This window comes from Hyperoodon ampullatus (assembly GCF_949752795.1).
Source record: "Hyperoodon ampullatus genome assembly, chromosome: 19".
NCBI lineage: Eukaryota > Metazoa > Chordata > Mammalia > Artiodactyla > Ziphiidae > Hyperoodon > Hyperoodon ampullatus.
The window spans coordinates 43,174,252-43,194,765 of NC_136932.1; the positions used below are offsets into that span (position 1 = coordinate 43,174,252).

The window sequence follows — 20,514 nt, forward strand, 5'->3', positions numbered from 1 at the left end:
GGCCACAGCGGTGAGAGGCCCACATACCGCAAAAAAAAAAAAAAAAAAAAAAAAAAAAAAAAAAACACCAATCCTGCATAAATTATTTCAGGAGATAGAAGAGAACACTTTACAACTCATTGTATGATGTTAGCTTTACTCTGATAGAAAAAACAAAGTCATTGTAAGAAAGAAAAATTACAGATCTATATATCACTCATCAATAAAGATGTAAAAATCCTCAACAAAATATCAGTAAATCAAATATAGCACTATATAAAATGTATATAATATGTCATGACCATGTGAGGTTTATTCCAAGAAGGCAAGGTTTACTCAACATTCAAAAATCTATTATTGTAGTCTGTCACATTAACAGAATAAAGAAGAAAAACCACAACCATCTCAATAGATGCAGAAAAAGCATTTGACAAAATTCAACACTTACTCATTATAGAAAGTCTCAGCAAATCAGGAATAGAAGATAGGGTTAAACTGATAGGCATCTACCAAAAAATCTAATTACCAATCACACTTAATGGCAAAAGACTAAATGACCTCCCCTAAGATCAGGAACAAGGCAAGGATATAACTCTCATCACTTTTATTAAATATGGCAGTAGAGCTCCTAACTAATGCAACAAGATGAGAAAAAGAAATAAGGGCATAGGGACTTCCCTGGTGGTCCAGTGAGTAAGATTCTGAGCTCCCAATGAAGGAGGCCCGGGTTTGATCCCTGGTCGGGGAACTAGATCCCACCTGCATGCCACAACTAAGAGCCCGCATGCCGCAACTAAGAGTCCACATACCACAATGAAGATCCCATGTGCCACAACTAAGACCTGGCGCAGCCTAAATAAATAAATAGATAAATAAATATTTTTTAAAAATATATTTTAAAAAAGAAATAAAGGCATAAAGATTGAAAAGGAAATAATAAAACTGTCTTTATATGCAGTCACGTATGTAGAAAATCCTAAGGCATCTACAAAAAACTACTAAGTCAATTTACCGAGTTTTCAGGATACAAGGTTAATATGCAAAAATCAACTGTTTTTTTGTTTTGTTTTGTTTTGTTTTTTTGCGGTACACGGGCCTCTCACTGTTGTGGCCTCTCCCGTTGTGGAGCACAGGCTCTGGACGCGCAGGCTCAGCGGCCATGGCTCACGGGCCCAGCCGCTCCACGGCATGTGGGATCTTCCTGGACCGGGGCACGAACCCACGTTCTCTGCATCGGCAGGTGGACTCCCAATCGCTGTTGTGGCCTCTCCCGTTGCGGAGCACAGGCTCCGGATGTGCAGGCTCAGCGGCCATGGCTCACGGGCCCAGCCGCTCTGCGGCATGTGGGATCTTCCTGGACCGGGGCACGAACCGGTGTTTCCTGCATCGGCAGGCAGACTCTCAACCACTGCGCCACCAGGGAAGCCACAACTGTATTTTTATATACTGCCAATTAACAACTGGAAAATGAAATTTTAAAAAATACCATTTTAATACCATTAAAAAAACCCTAAGTCTAACAATACATATGCAAGACTTGCATACTGAAAACTACAAAACACTGAGAGAAATTAAAGAAAACCTAAGTAAATGAGAGATATAGCATGTCCATGGTTTGAAAGATTCAATGTCTGTAAGAAGTCAACTGATCCCAAATTGATCTATAAATGTAATGTACTATCAATCAAAATCCCATCAGGCTTTATTAGAAATTGACAAGCTGATTCTAAAATATATATGAAAATATAGAGAACCTAGATTCAGTAAAACAATTTTGAAAAAGAATGAAGCTGGAGAATTTATACTACCCAATTTCAAGACTTACTATATAACTACAGTTATGAAGACAATGTGGTACCGCTGTAAGTACTGACATATGGAGCAATGGCAGAATAGGCATTCTAGATACAGACCCACATATATATAAATTCTATCAAAGGTGACAACACAATTCAATGGAACATTATAGTCTTTATAACAAACGGGGCTGAAACAACTGAATATCTGCAATGGAAAGAATGATCTATACACCATACATAAAAAGGCAAACTTGAAATGGATTACAGACCTGAATATAAACTAAAACTATAAAACTTCTAGAAGAAAACACAGGACAAAAGATTTGTAACCTTGAGGGAGACAAAGATTTTTGGGGACAGAAAAATACAATTCAGAAAAGGAAAAACAAAACAAAACAAACCCAACTGAACATCAAAATTTAAAACTGCTCTTTTAAAAGAACACCATTGGGGCTTCCCTGGTGGTGCAGTGGTTGAGAGTCCGCCTGCCGATGCAGGGGACACGGGTTCGTGCCCCGGTCTGGGAAGATCTCACATGTCGCGGAGCGGCTGGGCCCGTGAGCCATGGCCGCTGAGCCTGCGCGTCCAGGGCCTGTGCTCCACAACGGGAGAGGCCACAACAGTGAGAGGCCCGCGTACCGCAAATAAATAAATAAATAAATAAATAAATAAATAAATAAACAAACACCATTGAGTTTCCCTGGTAGCCTGGTGGTTAAGAATCTGCCTGCCAATGCAGGGGACATGGGTTAAAGCCCTGGTCCGGGAAGATCCCACATGCTGCGGAGCAACTAAGCCCGTGCGCCACAATTACTGAGCCCGTGCTCTAGAGCCCGCGAGCCACAACTACTGAGCCCATGTGTCACAACTGCTGAAGCCTGCGCGCCTAGAGCCCGTGCTCTGCAACAAGATAAGCCACTGTGATGAGAAGCCCACGCACCGCAACGAAGAGTAGCATAGCCCCCGCTCGCCGCAGCTAGAGAAACCCATGCACAGCAACGAAGACCCAACACAGCTGAAAATAAATAAATAAAATAAATTTATTAAAAACAAAAAACAGCATTAAAAGAATGAAAAGCCTCAGATTGGGAGAAAATATATATAATGCTTTCATCTAACAAAAGACGTGTCCAGATTAAATAAAGAATTCTTACAACTAACTAATAAGAACATGTTCCAATTTTTTAAACAGGCAAATTAACATACACTTCGCAAAAGGAATACAAACAGCCAATAAGCACATGAAAAGATGCTCAAGATCATTAGTCATCAGCGAAAATCAAATTAAAATCACAGTGAGATACCACTACACATTCACTAGAATAGGTAAACCTAAAAAGACTGACAAAACTAAGTGTTCGTGAGGAAATGGAGCAAACAGAATTCTCATAAACACTTTGGAAATAGTTTAGCAATTTCTTATAAAGTTAAATGTTCAGTTATCACATGACCCAGCAACTGCACTCCCCAATATTTATCTCAGAGGAATTAAAATATATTTCCATAAGAAGACTTGTACATAAAAGTTCATAACATCTTCATTCATAATAGCCAAAAAGGAAAATAACCCAAATGTTCAACAGGTAAATAAACAATTGTGTTTATTCATACCATGGAATACTACTGGGCAATAAAAAGGTGCAAACTACTGAAACAACATGGATAAATCTCAAAAATCATTTTGCTGAAAGAAAGAAGCCAGACACAAAGGGTACATATTATTTGATTCCACTTATATCAAGTTTTAGAACAGTCAAAACTAACCTATAGTGATAGAAACCAGAACTCAGAACAGTGGTTGCCTAGGGTAGGGGCAGGGGATGGGAAAGGAGCAGATTGGGGTGATGTATACATTTGTCAAAACTCATCAAACTGCATATAGTTTGATGTATTACTGCATATAGTTTGATGTATTACAGACTGATATAGTTTGTAAACAATATGTATTATAGTTTTTGTTATACGTAAATCAAATTGAACTTCAGTAAAGGTGGTTTTTTTTTTTTTTTTAAAGGAACATAACCGGGGGAAGAGACAGGTCAGTAATTTCATCAAGCACCTTTCTGTTTTATTTGATTCTAAAACCAAATACATGTAGTACTTTATCATTCTTTTTAATTTATTTGTGTCATCATAAATAGTGAATATAAGACTTACTCTTCTGGGATATATAGCATGATATATACACTTAAGACAGAACTGACTTAAATTTTCCAAATTAACATTGCTAATAAAAATACAAAGCAACAGTGGTGATCATTTTGTAATGTACAGAAATATCAAATTACTATGTTGTGCACCAAGAACTTACACAGTATTGTAAGCCAATTATACTTCAAAAACAAACAAATGAACAAACTTATAGAAAAAAGAGATCCGATTTGTGGTTACCAGAGGCAGGAAGTAGAGGGAGGAGGAACCGGACAAACGTGGTCAAAAGGTACAAATTTCCAGTTATAAGATAAATAACATACAACATGATTAATATAATTAACAATGCTATATATGAAATTTAATTAACAATGTTATATATGAAAGTTATTGAGAGTAAATCCTAAGAGTTCTCATCACAAGGAAAAAAATACTTTTTTCTTCTTATTTTGTATCTATATGAGGTGATGGGCATTCACTAAACTTACTGTGGTAATTGTTTCATGATGTATGTAAGTCAAATCATTATGCTGTACACCTTAAACTTATACAGTGTTGTATGTCAATTATATCTCAGTAAAACTGGAAGGAAAAAAATACAAAACAATAGAATGGAATGGTTCAGAGCACATGTTCAAATCCTCACCTCATGCACAAATTACTTAACTTCTCTGGACTTCAATTACTTCATCTGTAAGATGGGGTTAATGATAAAAATCTACTTTACAGGGTTACTGTAACTACTGACTATAATAAAGTAACTGGCACATTGGAAAAGATCAAAAGTATTCATTCCCTTCCCCTTTCTTTGTATTACCTAATTACTCAAGATACAAATGCTATTAGTTCTAATTACCACAATAGTTCCACGCATAATCTCTTATTTTATGTTAGCTCTTGCCGATAATGCACTATTTGTGTGTTAGTGCTTACTCTTTGGGGTCTATGTCTTTTGAACTAAAATGATATTACCTGCTTTAGCTGATAAACAAACTTGACAAAGGTACTCTATACTCCATCACCACAAACACACACACACACAAATTTTCCTTATCGTTTATGAACAAAACCTAAGTAATACTTCACCTAACACTGGAAATATGTTTCCTAAATTTTGAATATGGCAAAAACTAACTCAAATTACTTGAAAAATACCAGTCACTTTCCTTTAAGGTGAAGAACAATTCCTAATTTGTCTTAAGGATGCAAGGTAGCAGCTATAAAGTAAACAAGGACTACAATTTGCAATCACTTCTCGGGGTTATTTCTAATTTATTAAAATATTCACTCAACTCTGCCAACTGTTCTTCCCCATCCATCTCTGTCCCTTTTTTTTCCCTGACTCACGCGCAATTAGCAAACATTTATTGGGTACCTAAAACTTGCCAGCAGTCCTTCCGGTATTGGGGAGGCTATGTTGAGCAAAAAAACAGACATAATTTCAGGCCTCAAAGAATTTACAATCCAGTGGTGGGAGACAGAAAGTAACTGATATGAATCAAATAAACAACATATAAATGTAAGATCACATCTGTGATTATTAATAATAGGTAACATATAATGAGCATTTATTATGTATCAGGCATGGACTAAGCACTTTAAATTAATAGCTCATTTAATCGTCCCACTAACCTTAGGCAATAGGTACTAGGTATGATTAACCTCATTTGACAGAGAGGAAAGGCAGAGTTTAATATCGTGAACAAACAGGAATTAGGGGCTGAAAATAAAGGGATTTAGCCTAGCAAGGGGAGTCAAGGAAGGCTTCTCTGAGGAAGTAACTGAGCAGAGACTTGAAGGTTACATTAGTCAGCCAGGGGAGAATGAAGAACCACCCAGGCAGTAGGCACAGGTTAAAGAATGTTCAAAGCCCCTGTGGAAGGCAGGAGTATGAAATATACCCGGATTTAAATTAAAAAAAAAAAAAAAAAAAAAGGAAAGGCTGGAAAGGAGGAAAGAACTGGTGGGAATACGCTATGATGGGAATGGCGGGAGGAGGGTTATGCTGGGTAGAAGTGAAAAGGCCAGGCAGAAACAATGGTGCCAGTGTGGATGGAGAGAAGTAGATGCATTTAAGAGATATATGTGGAGGTAAAACACACCAGACTTGGGGAGGGACTGGACATCCGGGGTGACGGAATGTGTAGCAAGAATGATTACACAATTTCTGGCTGTTATAACTCAATGAATAATGGTGCCATTCATCCAGACAGGGAACGGTAGAGGCCCAAATTTAGAAAGATAATGGATTTGCTTTGGGACATGCTGAATTTAAAATGTTTTTGAGATATCAAGTACGCAGCTGATAGAGGTTTGTCTTTGAGTGTAAAGGTGGCTCCGGACACAGAAATTTACGAGCAATTGACATACAGATGGTAATTTGTCTCGCGAGAAGAGTCAACAAAAAGTTACAGAGAGATCTCCAAATAAGACGGGGAAAGACAAGCCAAGCTGAGCCACAGAAACCGAAAGAAGAGGGTGTTACCAAAAGAAAGCGAGGCTCAATAGTCAAACGCTGCTGAGAACTCGGGTAAATTTAACTCTCAAAAGTGTCTGTTGGATTTAACGACCTGGAGGCACTGCTGACTTCAGCCAGGGTTACTTCTATAGTGATCAGGGGAGTGACTGATTGGAGTCTGTTGAAGGGTTAATGGGAGGGGAGGAAAAGAACTGAAAACTGACAACTCTAGGAAAGTTAGGCTGCGGATGGGGGAAGGGGAGGAGAAAGAGAGTGGCTGCGGGAGAGAGATGGGCGAAAATCAACAGTTTATTTTGTTTCATTTCCTTAAGCAGGAAAAACATGAGCGTGTTTAAAAGACGATGGGAAAAATGCTTTGAGGAGTGATGATTCTAGGGAGTCACCCGGCGGTTCCTCCCCGGCCCCCGCTGTCTCCTCCTCCCGTGTTCTCTCCCCCTTCTCCACCCCGCACAGCCCCAAGGCCCACAGCCACCCCGGCCCGCGCCCGGCTCGCAGGCGTCTCCTCACCGCAATGGCCCCCTCGCTCAGGTGGCCCACCATGGTTCCGCCGCAACAGCTCCAACGCTCCCGCTCCCCCGCAGCCCTGGCTTTACTCCAGGGAACCCGCGCGCTCCAAAGCGATTGGCCCGAGGACTTGCGTGCACCGCGAAGGCCTCCCGACGCGCGCACGGCACGGGGGCGGGTTTAGGAGCCGAGCAGCCACCTCATTGGCCGAAGCGCGGCGGGTGGCCCACATGACTCACCGGAGCCCAGGTCCGGGGCCTAGTCGCTGGATTGCCTGGCCTGGGGGCGGGGCGCGGAACCGCGGAGCGCGCGAAGCGTGATGCGTGATGCGCGATGCGCGAAGCGTGATGCGTGATGCGCGAAGCGTGACGCGGACGCAGCGAAGGGCGCGGAGTGGATGAGTTACGTTAGCATTCCGAGCAAACTCTCGGAAACGTACCCAATTCGGCCTTTGGTGGGCAGACACTGACTGGTAGCCCAGAGGAGTGGTAGAGCTGTTGCCCTAGTAACTCTGCTACTGGATGTAGGCAAAGCATTGACTTGCTTCCTTCAGCAACCCAGAGCTGAGCTCCCGCAGGTTCCAGACCCTGAGCTTGGCACAGTGGGGATCTCTCAAGGTAAATAAGACCTGGTCCCTACCCTCAGAGAAGAGCACAGTCTGTCGAGGGAATTGCTGCTGTGAGGAGCACTAACTCAAGGTAGACATGGTTTGGGCCCCAGGAGAGACACAAAGTGTGCTGCTATCACAGGTGGAAAAATCAGGGAAGGCTTCCCGGAGGAGGTACCATTTGAACTGGGCCTTGAAGAATGTTTGGAAATTTGCCAGGTGGACTCCAAGTGAGGGTAGGGCCAATGAATAGTCTTTGTAACACCTAGGGAGATGAATAGCCTGGCAAACTGGGGATAGCTTTGAGTAGCTAGAATAGTAGGGTACAGAGGAAGAAGTGAGAGTTGAGCATTAGAAAGTAAGCCAAGAGTCAAATAATGAAGGGTTTGTACTGGGCTTCCCTAAATGCTAGGAGGAGCATTGATGAATTTAAGGCGGAGTACTGACATCTGTCTCAATGTGGAAGATGGACTGAATTTGGAATGGGGAAGTGGGGGGTCTGAGGGCGTGGAGACTAGTTATAACACTCCAGAAAGAATGCCGGACAGGAAATGGTGCGGGCTTGAACTAAAGGAGTGACCTGGGGATTGAAAAGAAAAAACTGAACTGGGTAAGAGTTCTGATTCATCATTGTATAACCAGTACCTAGTATGATGCCTGGAACAAAGTAAGCTTTCAATAAATATTTCTGAATGAAGGGATGTTGAGTGAATTGGGGTGAGAAACAATAGGTGCTTCCTCAGCGTGTAAACAACTATAGGAAGAGACCACAAGAATTGATTTTGTTGCTTCATGCATGCTTGAATGGAATCTTGACTTTCTAGAATTGTGCATTTGTAGAAATCCGAATTCCTTATTTTCTTATTCATTTTTTAGATTTAAAGTAGCATGGATCTCCCCGTGGATGAGTGGAAATCGTACATACTTCAGAAGTGGTCTTTGCTCCCCAAGTCCATTCAGGTTACAATTTCTGCAGCAGAGACTTTAAGCGATATCTTTCTTTTCTCATCTTCGCTTCTTCAGTAAGTGAATGGAAGCTTTAACCAGGGAAATTTTGATGCGGAAAACGTTGTCTTTTGTGATTTGCTCTCAAATTATATCTCTTTTTTTAAAATATAAATTTATTTATTTATTTTCTTCGTTGGGTATTGCGTTGGGTCTTCGTTGCTGCGCCCGGGCTTTCTTTAGTTGCGTCGAGTGGGGGTTACTCTTCCTTGCAGTGTGCGGGCTTCTTATTGCAGTGCTTCCTCCTGTTGTGGGGCACGGGCTCTAGGCACGCAGGCTTCAGTAGTTGTGGCACACAGGCTTAGCTGCTCCGTGGCATGTGGGATCTTCCCGGACCAGGGCTCGAACCCGTGTCCCCTGTGTTGGTACGTGGATTCTTAACTACTGTGCCACCAGGGAAGCCCGTCAAATTATATCTCTTTTTGATGGAAAGTTACCTTTAGGTTTTTATATTTTGGGGCATTCAACACTTCTTGCTGTTTCCACAGTTCTTTCTAACCTACTATTATACAACAGGTAGGGATGCTATTTAGCTTTTTCGGTGTCAATATTATGTTTCAGTAATCAGTGCCTTGCTGTTGTCACTAGGCTGTGCACCTTGCTGTATCCCAAAGGATACAGTGGACATTTACTAGCTGCACATAGAAGTTCATAAATGCTCATATTTGGAAAGAACCATAGAGGTCATACAGTCTAACTCCAGTAGTTTTCAAACACTCTTGACTACACTCTTCAATAAGAAATATATTTTATATCACAACCTAGTACGTATACTAGTTTTTTATACGTATATAAAAAACTGAAACAGGGGACTTCCCTGGTGGTCCGGTGGTTAAGACTCTGCTTCCACCGCGGGGTGCATGGCATCCATCCTTGGCTGGGAAACCAAGATCCTGCATGCTGCGGCGTGGCCAAAAAAATAAAAAATAAGTAAATAAAAAACTGAAGCAGGAGTTTCCCAAACTTCGTTCAGTGAATTTTTATTGAACATCTATTTTGTGCCAGCCACTGTGCTAAGTGCTTAGTAAGCAAAAAATACATCATTTGAAAAAAAATAGACAAAGATCCTTACCTTTGAGGAGCTTAATTCTAGCAAGGAGGGACAGACAATAAACATCATAAATAAGTTAAAATATATAGTATGTTAAAGGTGAGAAATACAGTAGAAAAAAAGGAAAAATTGAACAGGGTAGGGGAAATAGGCAGTGCCAGGAGCGAGAGTACAGATTGTAGTATTAAGTAGTATAATCAGATAAGCCTCATTGAAAGAGTGAAAGTGGAGCAAAGTCTTGGAGATACAGGAGTTAACTAAAGAGATATCTGAGAGAAGAGCATTCCAGGCAGAGATCCTAAGGTGGGAGAGTATCTGGCATGTTTAAGCAACAGCAAGTTGGATGAACAGCTAGTGGTGGATGAACAGAGTAAGCCAGAGGGAGGGAGAGTGGTAGGAAGTACCATCAGAGAGGTAATGGGACACGCATGGGAGTTGGGGAAGAGCAGGTGGCACAAATCGAGTTGACCCTTTCTTAGTGCCTTATCTTTTTACCCTGAGTAGGAAGTTATTGCAGGGTATAGTAGGCAGAATTCTAAAGATGCTCCCCCTGCCCCCACGCCAGCATTCTGGTCCCCTGGTTACTCAGTCCTGGTCCCCTCGTTACTCAATCTAACATTAACCTAAGCACTGCTGGGAAGGGACTTGGCTGATGTAATGAAAGTCCCAAGCCCCCTGACTTTGAGATATAATTATTGGGTGGGTGTAACCCAATCAGACCAGACCTTTAAAAGCAGAGAGTTCTTCCCAGCTGGTAGCAGAAAGGGAAATCAGAGAGATTCAAAGCATGAGGTTTGAATGCGATTTGGCTGACTTTGAAGATGGAGCTACATGACACATGACAAGGAATGCAGGAAGCTTCTAGAAGCTGAGAGTGCTTCCTGGCTAACAGCCAGCGAGGAAATGGGGACCTCAGACCTACAATTGCAAGGAACTGGCTTCTGTCAGTTCTAAACTCAAAATCCTGGATGAGTTTAGATATAGATTCTTTCCCAGATCCTCTCTATAAGAGGTCACCTTGATTTCAGCCTTGTGAGACCCTAAGCAGAGAGCCCAGGCAAGCCCACCTGGACTTCTGATCTACAGAACTGAGAATAATAAATGGGTATTGTTTTAACCTGCTGAATGTGTGGTAGTTTTTACACTACAGTAGAAAACTAATTCACAGGGTTTTGAGATAAGAGTGATACAATCTGATTATATTTTAAACAGATGTCAGCAAACAACAACCGGCAGGGTAAATCCATCCTACTGCCTGTTTGTGTGGCCATCAGCTAAGAATGGTTTTTACAGATAAATATTTGTAGTCGATTTGATGATGGGGAACATTGGCTTTGAACTTCAGTTTAGCAAAATGGTATCCATTAAAAAAATTTTTTTTCATTCTTCTCATTAGTAGACCTGTGTTACAAAAGAATTGTACTCAATTATTATACCTTGAATTTTGTCAGTAAATGATTTTTACAAGCGTGTTTTTTCTTTTGTTGTATAAGCACCTATGTAATAGCCTCGATTTTACCTCTTGGCCCAAGCAGGCTAAATGTCTCTGGTTTTCTAGAGAAAGTTTGCTGATCCCTGTTTTTCTTTGTTTTTTTTTTTTGCGGTACGCGGGCCTCTCACTGTTGTGGCCTCTCCCATTGCGGAGCACAGGCTCCGGACGTGCAGGCTCAGCGGCCATGGCTCACGGGCCTAGCCGCTCTGCAGCATGTGGGATCTTCCCGGGCCGGGGCATGAACCCGTGTCCCCTGCATCGGCAGGCGGACTCTCAACCACTGCGCCACCAGGGAAGCCCTGATCCCTGTTTTAAAGGATTGCTCTGACCACTGTGTTGAGTATAGTAGGAGTAAGAGTGGAAATAGAATTGTTGGAAGGCTGTTGCTTTAATCCAGGTAAGAGAGGAAGTGATAGTAATTTGGGCCGGGGTGGTAGTAGTGGGGATGATGAGAAGTGGTTGGATTCTGATGGTGTACTTAATAGCATTTCCTGACAGATGGGATATGGTATGTTAGAGAATGAGAGAAGTAAAAAGTGACTCCTGGGATGTAGACCTACAGGGCCAAAGGTAGAAGGATGAAATTGCCATCACCTGGGAAAGCTGCAGGTGGAGGTGTCTTGGGAAAGAAATTTAGGGGTTCGTATTTCAGTTGGAAATGTCTAGTAGACATTCAAGTGGAGATGTCTTAATGAGCATGGAATTTATGAGGCTTGGGCTAGAGATACAAATTTGGGAATTACATGGCATTTTGAGCCATGAGACTGGAAAATTTCACCAAGGAAGAAAGTGTAGATGCTTACTGCATGTGATGTACTTCTTGATATTTTCCCTTCTATTGATCTAATTTTTAAAGTACTAATCAGGACCCTCTAAACTGATTTTGTGACCTACTGAGTCATGACCTACAGTTTGAAAAATAATGTTAAAACTCTGGGATTGGGCTTCCCTGGTGGCGCAGTGGTTGAGAGTCCACCTGCCGATGCAGGGGACAGGGGTTCGTGCCCTGGTCTGGGAAGATCCCACATGTCGTGGAGCGGCTGGGCCCGTGAGCCATGGCCACTGAGCCTGCGCGTCCAGAGCCTGTGCTCCACAACGGGAGAGGCCACAGCAGTGAGAGGCCCGCGTACCGGGAAAAAAAAAAAAAAAAAAAACTCTGGGATTTGTGGATTCCCTTTAAAAAATTTCCAAAAATGTTGGAGAACTGCTGATGAAAACTCTGGTTGATACCAAGATAAATTGGTATAGCTTACTAACAGCAAAAAGGAGTATCAGTAAGAATCCAAATTTGAAGTTTTGGAGCACTGAAAGGAATATAAATCAAAGAAGAGGATTTGTCTGATTGTTTAATGTTGGAGTTCCTCAAGACTCCTGCCTAGGCTCTCTTTCCTAGTCACTGTCTATTCTCAACCAGTTCAGCCTCATTCACACCCATGACATCAGTTACCTCCTATATGCCGATTACCCTTAAAATTATATCTCCAGCCCTCACTTCTTCTCTGAGACACAAATGTCTAATCCAGATGACTACTTAAAGCCTCAAAGATACTTAAAATTCAACATATCCAAAACCAAACTCACCATCTTGTCTTCGAAATTAGATTACCTTCCAGTGGTGTCTATCTTAATGAACTGCACTGCCTTATTTCAGTCCCTAAAACTAGAAACCTGTGAACCATTTTATATATATATATGTATGTATTTATGTATGTGTGTATATGTATATATATATATATATATATATATATGTATATTTATTTATTTATTTTTGGCTGCATTGGGTCTTCACTGCGTGCGGGCTTTCTCTAGTTACGGCAAGTGGGGGCTACTCCTCATTGCGGTGCATGGGTTTCTTATTGAGGTGGCTCCTCTTGTTGCAGAGCATGGGCTCTAGGTGCATGGGCTTCGGTAGTTGTGGCTTGCAGGCTCTAGAGCGCAGGCTCAGTAGTTGTGGTGCACAAGCCTAGTTGCTCTGTGGCACGTGGAATCTTCCCGGACTAGGGCTTGAACTCATGTCCCCTGCATTGGCAGGCGGATTCTTAACCACTGCGCCACCAGGGAAGTCCCCCATTTTATATTTTAAAATAACTCATGATCATTCCCCCTTTTTACTTCAGATCATCATGATCCCTTAGTGAATTACACCACCATCCATCCAGTTGCTACCCAGAAACCTAGGAGTCATGCCTGATTTTTCCTTCTTCCTCATACCCCGTATTAAATCCATTGCCAAATTTTGTCCATTGTAGGACTGTGAACGCTAAATTTCTTTCACATTTGGCAAATAAGACTTCTGCTTCTGGATAGGATATAATAGGTCACAACAGGCAGTACTTTTTTTTTTTTTTTTTTTTTTTTTTTTGCGGTACGCGGGCCTCTCACTGTTGTGGCCTCTCCCGTTGCGGAGCACAGGCTCCGGACGCGCAGGCTCAGCGGCCATGGCTCACGGGCCCAGCCGCTCCACGGCATGTGGGATCTTCCCGGACCGGGGCACGAACCCGTGTCCCCTGCATCGGCAGGCGGACTCTCAACCACTGCGCCACCAGGGAAGCCCCAGGCAGTACTTTTGAAACTAAAAAATATTGATACTACAATAATCATATTTTTAAAGACACCAGAGAGCAACAAGGACCAGATGGACTAAAATTCCAGAGAGCGAAGACTCCTTCCTAGGCGTTCGCTATCCATGGTCTTTCCTGGGGGTAATTAAAGGCTGAGGATCAGGCTGGCCCCAAGCACAGGGACTGTCCTGGGGGAAACTGAAACCAGCAGACCTTTTGGCGGTCATTTGGGGCTGATGTGATGGATTGGAAACTACAAGATGGCCAAACTCAAGGCCCAAATTTAAAGCCCGTTTGCCTCATGGGAGCCTTGCCAGTTCAGGTACTAGGTACCATTAGGGTTATACTTTTTTTTTCTTTGGCTTGTTGTTTTTCTTTTTTATTAATGTTAGTAAGATACAAGTACATTCTCATCGCAAAAGATTGATACAATATTTAATAAACTAAAACATGAAAATTTCCCCCTTAGCCTTCTCATTCTCTTTCAGAGATTACCACAAGTTATTGGAACTTTCTATTTCTTTTTTATGTATTCTCGTACATTCATACATAAATGTGTGCGTATCTTTTTCTCCTCTATTAGATTATATTATGTGTTTTGTTCTTTGAAGTTCTTTGCAGCATCACACCTTAATCTTTTTAGCAACCAAAGGAGATTGCTAGTATATTATTGCCGCAACTTACTTATTTGTTTCCCTATTGATGGGCAGTTATGTTCTTTCCAGGTAGTTGTTTTTGTTTTTTTACTGTTACAAACAATGCTGCAATGAACAACTTTTATATATGTTGTACATATGTTTAGAATTTAAGATAGATTCTTAGAAGAGGATTTGTTGCATCAGTGGTTGTGAGCAATTTAAATTTAATAAATACTGCCAAATTGTCTTCCAAGAAGGCTTTACCCGCTTACCATGAACATATCCTTGCCAACATTAGAAAACAACAGTCTTTTTTTTTTTTTTTTTTTTTTTGCCACACCGCACCACATGAGGGATCTTAGTTCCCCTACCAGGGGGTTGAACCTGTGCCCCCTACGGTAGAAGCACGGAGTCTTTTTTTTTTTTTTTTTTAATTTATATATTTATTTATTTATTTTTGGCTGCATTGGGTCTTCATTGCTGCGCACAGGCTTTCTCTAGTTGCAGCAAGTGGGGGATACTCTTTTTGTGGTGCGCGGGCTTCTAACTGCGGTGGCTTCTGGGCTCACGGGCCCAGTTGCTCCACAGCACGTGGGATCCTCCCAGACCAGGGCTCGAACCCGTGTCCCCTGCATTAGCGGGCAGATTCTCAACCACTGCGCCACCAGGGAAGCCCCGGCAGGCGGATTCTTAACCAGTGCGCCACCAGGGAAGTCCCAGAAGGCAACAGTCTTTAATTTTGGCAACCTTAAGGACAAAATAGGCTTGTTTTAATTTGCATTTTTCTGATTGCTAGTGAAGTAATGCACCATTTCTGATGTTACTCATTAATATTTGTTCTGTGAATTTTTGTTTGTGTCCTTTCCCCATTTCTCTAGAGGGTTGTCTATCTTTCTCTTAATAATTTTTAAGGGGTCTTCATGAATCTGACCATATATTTCTTTGCTATATATGTTACTAATTTTTCTCCTAGTCTATTATTTATCTGTTTTTATTTTACCTTTTGTCTCATTATATATAAATTGCATGCATATATTTTAACTTTTTTTTTTTTTTTTTTTTTTTTTTTTTTTTTTGCGTTATGTGGGCCTCTCACTGTTGTGGCCTCTCCCGTTGCGGAGCACAGGCTCCGGACGCACAGGCCCAGCGGCCATGGCTCACGGGCCCAGCCGCTCCGCGGCATGTGGGATCTTCCCAGACCGGGGCACGAACCCGTGTCCCCTGCATCGGCAGGCGGACTCTCAACCACTGCGCCACCAGGGAAGCCCTATTTTAACTTTTTTACAGCCATTTCTGTCTTTTTCTTTTATGGTTTCTGGGTTATGTGTCTTAGGATAGTCTACTCTTCCCCAAGATTATAAAAATATTCTTTATTTTCTTCTGACTTTTTTGGTAGTTTTGTCTTTTAGTTTTAGCTCTCTAATCCATCTGGAATTTATTTTTGTGTGTGATGTGAGGGAATAGTCTAAGTTTTATTCCAGATAGTTTTCCCACGTCAGTTATTGAATAGTCCATCCTTTCCTCAGTTCTTCAAAATGCCACATTTATTAAAATTAAATTCCCACTTTTCTATAAATGAGTTTCTAGACTCTACGTCTGTGCCAAAACCAAAGAGTTTTAATTACTGTGACTTTATAGTATCATACTAGAATTTTTTCAGTTTCAAGTGACAGAAACCCAGCTCAAATTAGGAAATCTATAGGCTATGGAAACTAGGATGTGCAAAGGCAGATCTATTTTTAAGCAGAGTTGTATCCAGGAGCTCAGAAGATGTCATCAGACTCTATCTCTTCATCTGTCAGACAGACTGTCTCCACCTGGTGGGCAGTATAACCATTGGTAACCTTGAGCACATGCTGATAATAGCTTAATAACCACAAGAAAAGAGGTCATCTTTCCTAAGAGTTTTGGCAAAAAAGGTCTGGGTTGGACTCTGATCAACCTAACTTTGATGGCATGCACACCCCTTTAACCAAAGATGTGGGCTCCTCTGATTGGCCAGGCCTGTAACACATGCCCAACCGTCTTGCAAAATTGGGGTCAGTCCTACTTCAACCACAAGGAATGGTTTCCGCACTGAGATTTTGTTACCAGACGTGGTGAGAAGGAGCAGTTGAAAGCAGGGAAGTCTGGTACAAATGTGTCTTTGCTATCTGTTAAGCCAAGTTCCCACACACATATGCACAGTCATTATTCTTTTTCAAGAATATCTTGGCTATTCTGTGTACATTTCCCCCATGTGGACTTCAGAATTGACTGTCACGTTCAATAAAAAGTATCATTGGGTTTTTGATTGGGAATTTATAGATTCATTTAGGGAGACTTGACACCTTTACAATATTAAATTTCCTCATTCACGTAAAGGGTATGTCTTGCCACTTGTTTAGGGCTTCTTTTATGTCCTTAAATAAAGTTTTATCATTTTCTTTATATAGGTCTTGCACATTTCCTCTTAGATTTATTCTACTTCTTACAAGGTTTTTGTTCTTGTGAATAAGACTTTTTCCCCCCAATTACATTCTCTGACTGATGATTGGTGGTATAAATATAAGCTAGGAATCATCTTATAATAGGCCACCTCACTGTACTTTCACATTATTTCATCATTTTTTATGCCAATCCACTTAGAATTTTTAGTAAGTATATCTGCAAACAGCAATCCTCCTTTCAAATATTTGTACCTCTTCTTTTACTTTTTAATTATAGCATTATTTAGACCTCTGGTGCAGTGTTGAATAGTAAGAGGCATTTAGGACATTGCTATAGGTTTGTAGTATATACCCTTTATCAGTTTAAGGAAGTTGCGCTATCTTGTATCATAAATAAGTGTTGAATTTTATCAGTCCTTTTTTTTGATATGTTTTGGGAGGAATGATCATTTTCTTATTCTACTTTAATCTGTTAAGGCAGAATTGACATCAGTAGATTTACTGAAGTTGAACTGTTTTGGAGAATAACTCTGGTTATCATCTAACATTTTTTTTTAACACAGGGCTAGATTCAATTTGCTGAGGTTATTTTTAGGATTTTTATATCTATATTCTTAAATGGTATTAGACTATATATTTGTGTGTGTGTGTGCTCTGTTCATCAACTCTTGGTATCAGGGTTATGATAGCCTCATGGCATGAATTGGAGAGCTTCCCATATTTCTCTATGCTCTGAAATAATTTATATAATGTAAGGATTATTTGATTCTTTAAAGCTGGTAGAAAATCCTGTAAAACTATGTAGACCTGGTACCTTATTTTTATTTATCTATTTTTGGCGGTACGCGGGCCTCTCACTGCTGTGGCCTCTCCCATTGCGGAGCACAGGCTCCGGACGCGCAGGCCCAGCGGCCATGGCTCACGGGCCCAGCCGCTCCGCAGCATGTGGGATCCTCCCGGACCGGGGCACGAACCCGTGTCCCCAGCATCAGCAGGCGGACTCTCAACCACTGTGCCACCAGGGAAGCCCCCCTTATTTTTTAAAAAATATTTATTTATATTTTATTTATTTATTTATTTTGGCTGCACCAGGTCTTAGTTGTGGCATGCGAACTCTTAGTTCCGTCATGCATGTGGGATCTAGTTCCCTGACCAGGGATCGAACCCGGGCCCCCTTGCATTGGGAGCACAGAGTCTTACCCACTGGACCACCAGGGAAGTCCCTAGACCTGGTACCTTATTACATGGAAATATTTTCCTTTTTTAGTTTATTTTTTATCAGAATAATATGCACATAGTATAAGAAGTCAAACAGTACTTCAAAACTTATAAAGAAAAACAGCAACTCTCGCTTACTCTTCCCCATTTCTATTCTGCAAAGACTGATATTTAAAATCATTCTGTTTCTTCCAGAATTTAATTTCATATTACTAAACAGTATGCTAATATTGCTATTTTTGAATTTTCAGTTTTAGATGCCAAATCTAGCTCTCTTACCCCCAACTCACATGTATATACTTTGTTTTTCCCTCATTCTATCATCATAACTATATTATAGTATATAACCAGTAGAATATGATACTGGTTAAATCAGTTTTCAACGTGTATATCATTATGTCTATGTAAATATCATATGAACCACAAAGTATACTTTGAATTACATTTCCTTTCTTGTACAACTCTTATTTTCCCTGAAGTTAAAAATTGCCTCTATTTTTATTTGTTCTGTGTATCTCTCACTGCTTCATCCCCAATCTTCTCTACTTAACAAGTTAGTTCCAAAGAGCTGTTTGTAAAACTATTCAATCATAATCTAAAATGACCAAAAAAGATTTAAATTTCTAATCTCCATATGTTTGCCCAGTAAATGAAAGTATGAATTGGGCCTTCAAAGCTTAAAGCCAGGCATACACTCTTCTTTCTTGCCATTTACAGTCTTTGAGGAATGTTTTACCAAATTAGATGCGTTTTGTCAGTATCAAAGACCTTTTGAGACACATGGACCTCTCGCATTGATAATCTAGTGTCCTAGGGAATCCTTAACAGACTCACTATCCGCACTCACTGCCTTCCTATTTGTTTTGATTTTACACTGATTCAAATGGAATACTTTGTTTTGCCAGCAATCAAGGAAATGCTCAAAGACTAACGTATTTAAGTAAAAAAAGAACATAGGAGCCAGTCTGAAGAGGTTTCCATTGGCCAAATTTAGGACAATCTGAGCATCAAAAAGTATAATGATGAGGGCTTCCCTGGTGGCGCAGTGGTTGAGAGTCTGCCTGCCGATGCAGGGGACACGGGTTTGTGCCCCGGTCCGGGAAGATCCCACATGCCGCGGAGCAGCTGGGCCCGTGAGCCATGGCCGCTGAGCCTGCGCGTCCGGAGCCTGTGCTCCGCAACGCGAGAGGCCATGGCAGTGAGAGGCCCGCGTACCGCAAAAACAAAAAAAAATTTTTTTAAATAATAAAAAAGTATAATGATGATAATGGTTTATAAGAATGAATTTTTTTAAGTCCATGGTGATACTCAAAAAAATACATAAATAAGTAAAAGAAGAAAAGGGGGAAACATTTGTCTTTACAGAAGAATGCTAATTAATAAGTTTAGAAATAATGATAGAATTAGAAAATCACCATTTTGTAACTCCCAGTGTAATAAGTGATTCTGGCAATAATCGTCAATGGATGCTCAAAACATTAGAAGAAAGATCACTGAGAAACAGGTTATTCACATGGTCTCAAAGTATGGCCCCATAGATTACTTATTAATGTTACTTGTTACAAGGGGAAAGTTATCTTTATATTAGAGAAATCTAACAGTCACCACTTTAACCAGGTGACCAAACAACATCACCAGTAGTGATGGGACTGCCTGACATGTGTCTCCTGGTTTGAAACAACAAGAAGTATACAGATTTAATGATGGACTAATATTCTTGACAAAAATTGTTTGATCTGAATCTAATCATGAGGAAACAATGAGACAAAACCAGAATGTGTAACGTTTTCCTGGTCTTGAGTCTTCAAAAAAACTTAATCATGAAAAACAAAAAAATTATGGGACTGTCTCAAAAGAAACTAATGAGAAATAACTAAATGCAGTATGTTAGAACTTTGATCTGGCATCAGGTTGGGGTAAGAAAAAGAAAGAAAAGACATTTTAGGAATAATGGAGAAATTTTAAATGATATTTGAATTAGTGTTATTTTTTTAATTTAATTTATTTATTTGGTTGCATCGGGTCTTCGTTGCTGCATGTGGGCTTTCTCTAGTTGCATCGAGCGGGGGCTACTCTTTGTTGCAGTGCTCGGACTTCTCACTGCAGTGGTTTCTCTTGTTACGGAGCTCGGGCTTTAGGCGCGTGGGCTCCAGTAGTTTTGGCACGTGGGCTCAGTAGTTGTGGCTCGCGGGCTCTAGAGCTCAGGCTCAGTAGTTGTGGCGCACAGGCTTAGTTGCTCCGCTGCATGTGGGATCTTCCTGGACCAGGGATCGAACCTGTGTCCCCTGCCTTGGCAGACGGATTCTCAACCACTGTGCCACCAGGGAAGTCCCTAGTGTTAATTTTTTAGGCATGATAATGATATTGTGATATCAAGATACAGAAGAATGTCCTTATTCTTAGCAGAGGCATGCTGAAATATTTAGAGGTGAACTTCCATGATGAGTGCACTTACTTTCAGGAAAAAAAATGTGTATGTGTGAATGTGTGCGAGTTATTAAGCTGCAGTTTCTCAGCTCTGATCTTCTGTACTCTTTGCTGGGGCTGGGACTTTCTGCTTTGCCAATTGACCTTATAAGAGGCTTTACCTCTCTAGGGCTC

At 41.0% G+C, this 20,514-nt stretch overlaps 2 protein-coding genes across 2 annotated transcripts in view; one reads left to right on the top strand and one right to left on the bottom strand.

Moving 5' to 3' along the window:
* The window catches only part of RPA1 (replication protein A1), a gene marked incomplete at both ends in the record, with an annotated part of 53,905 nt that extends 46,957 nt beyond the window's left edge, over window positions 1-6,948 (bottom strand). The window contains one exon of the mRNA XM_079725860.1: window positions 6,916-6,948. Coding sequence (XP_079581986.1) covers window positions 6,916-6,948 — 33 coding nt within the window. The remainder of the gene's footprint in view (window positions 1-6,915) is intronic.
* A 1,459-nt stretch (window positions 6,949-8,407) lies between these two features.
* The window catches only part of SMYD4 (SET and MYND domain containing 4), a gene marked incomplete at both ends in the record, with an annotated part of 36,569 nt that continues 24,462 nt past the window's right edge, over window positions 8,408-20,514 (top strand). Inside the window, 1 exon segment of the mRNA XM_079725574.1 lies at window positions 8,408-8,541. Within this exon segment, the coding sequence (XP_079581700.1) occupies window positions 8,408-8,541 (134 nt within the window).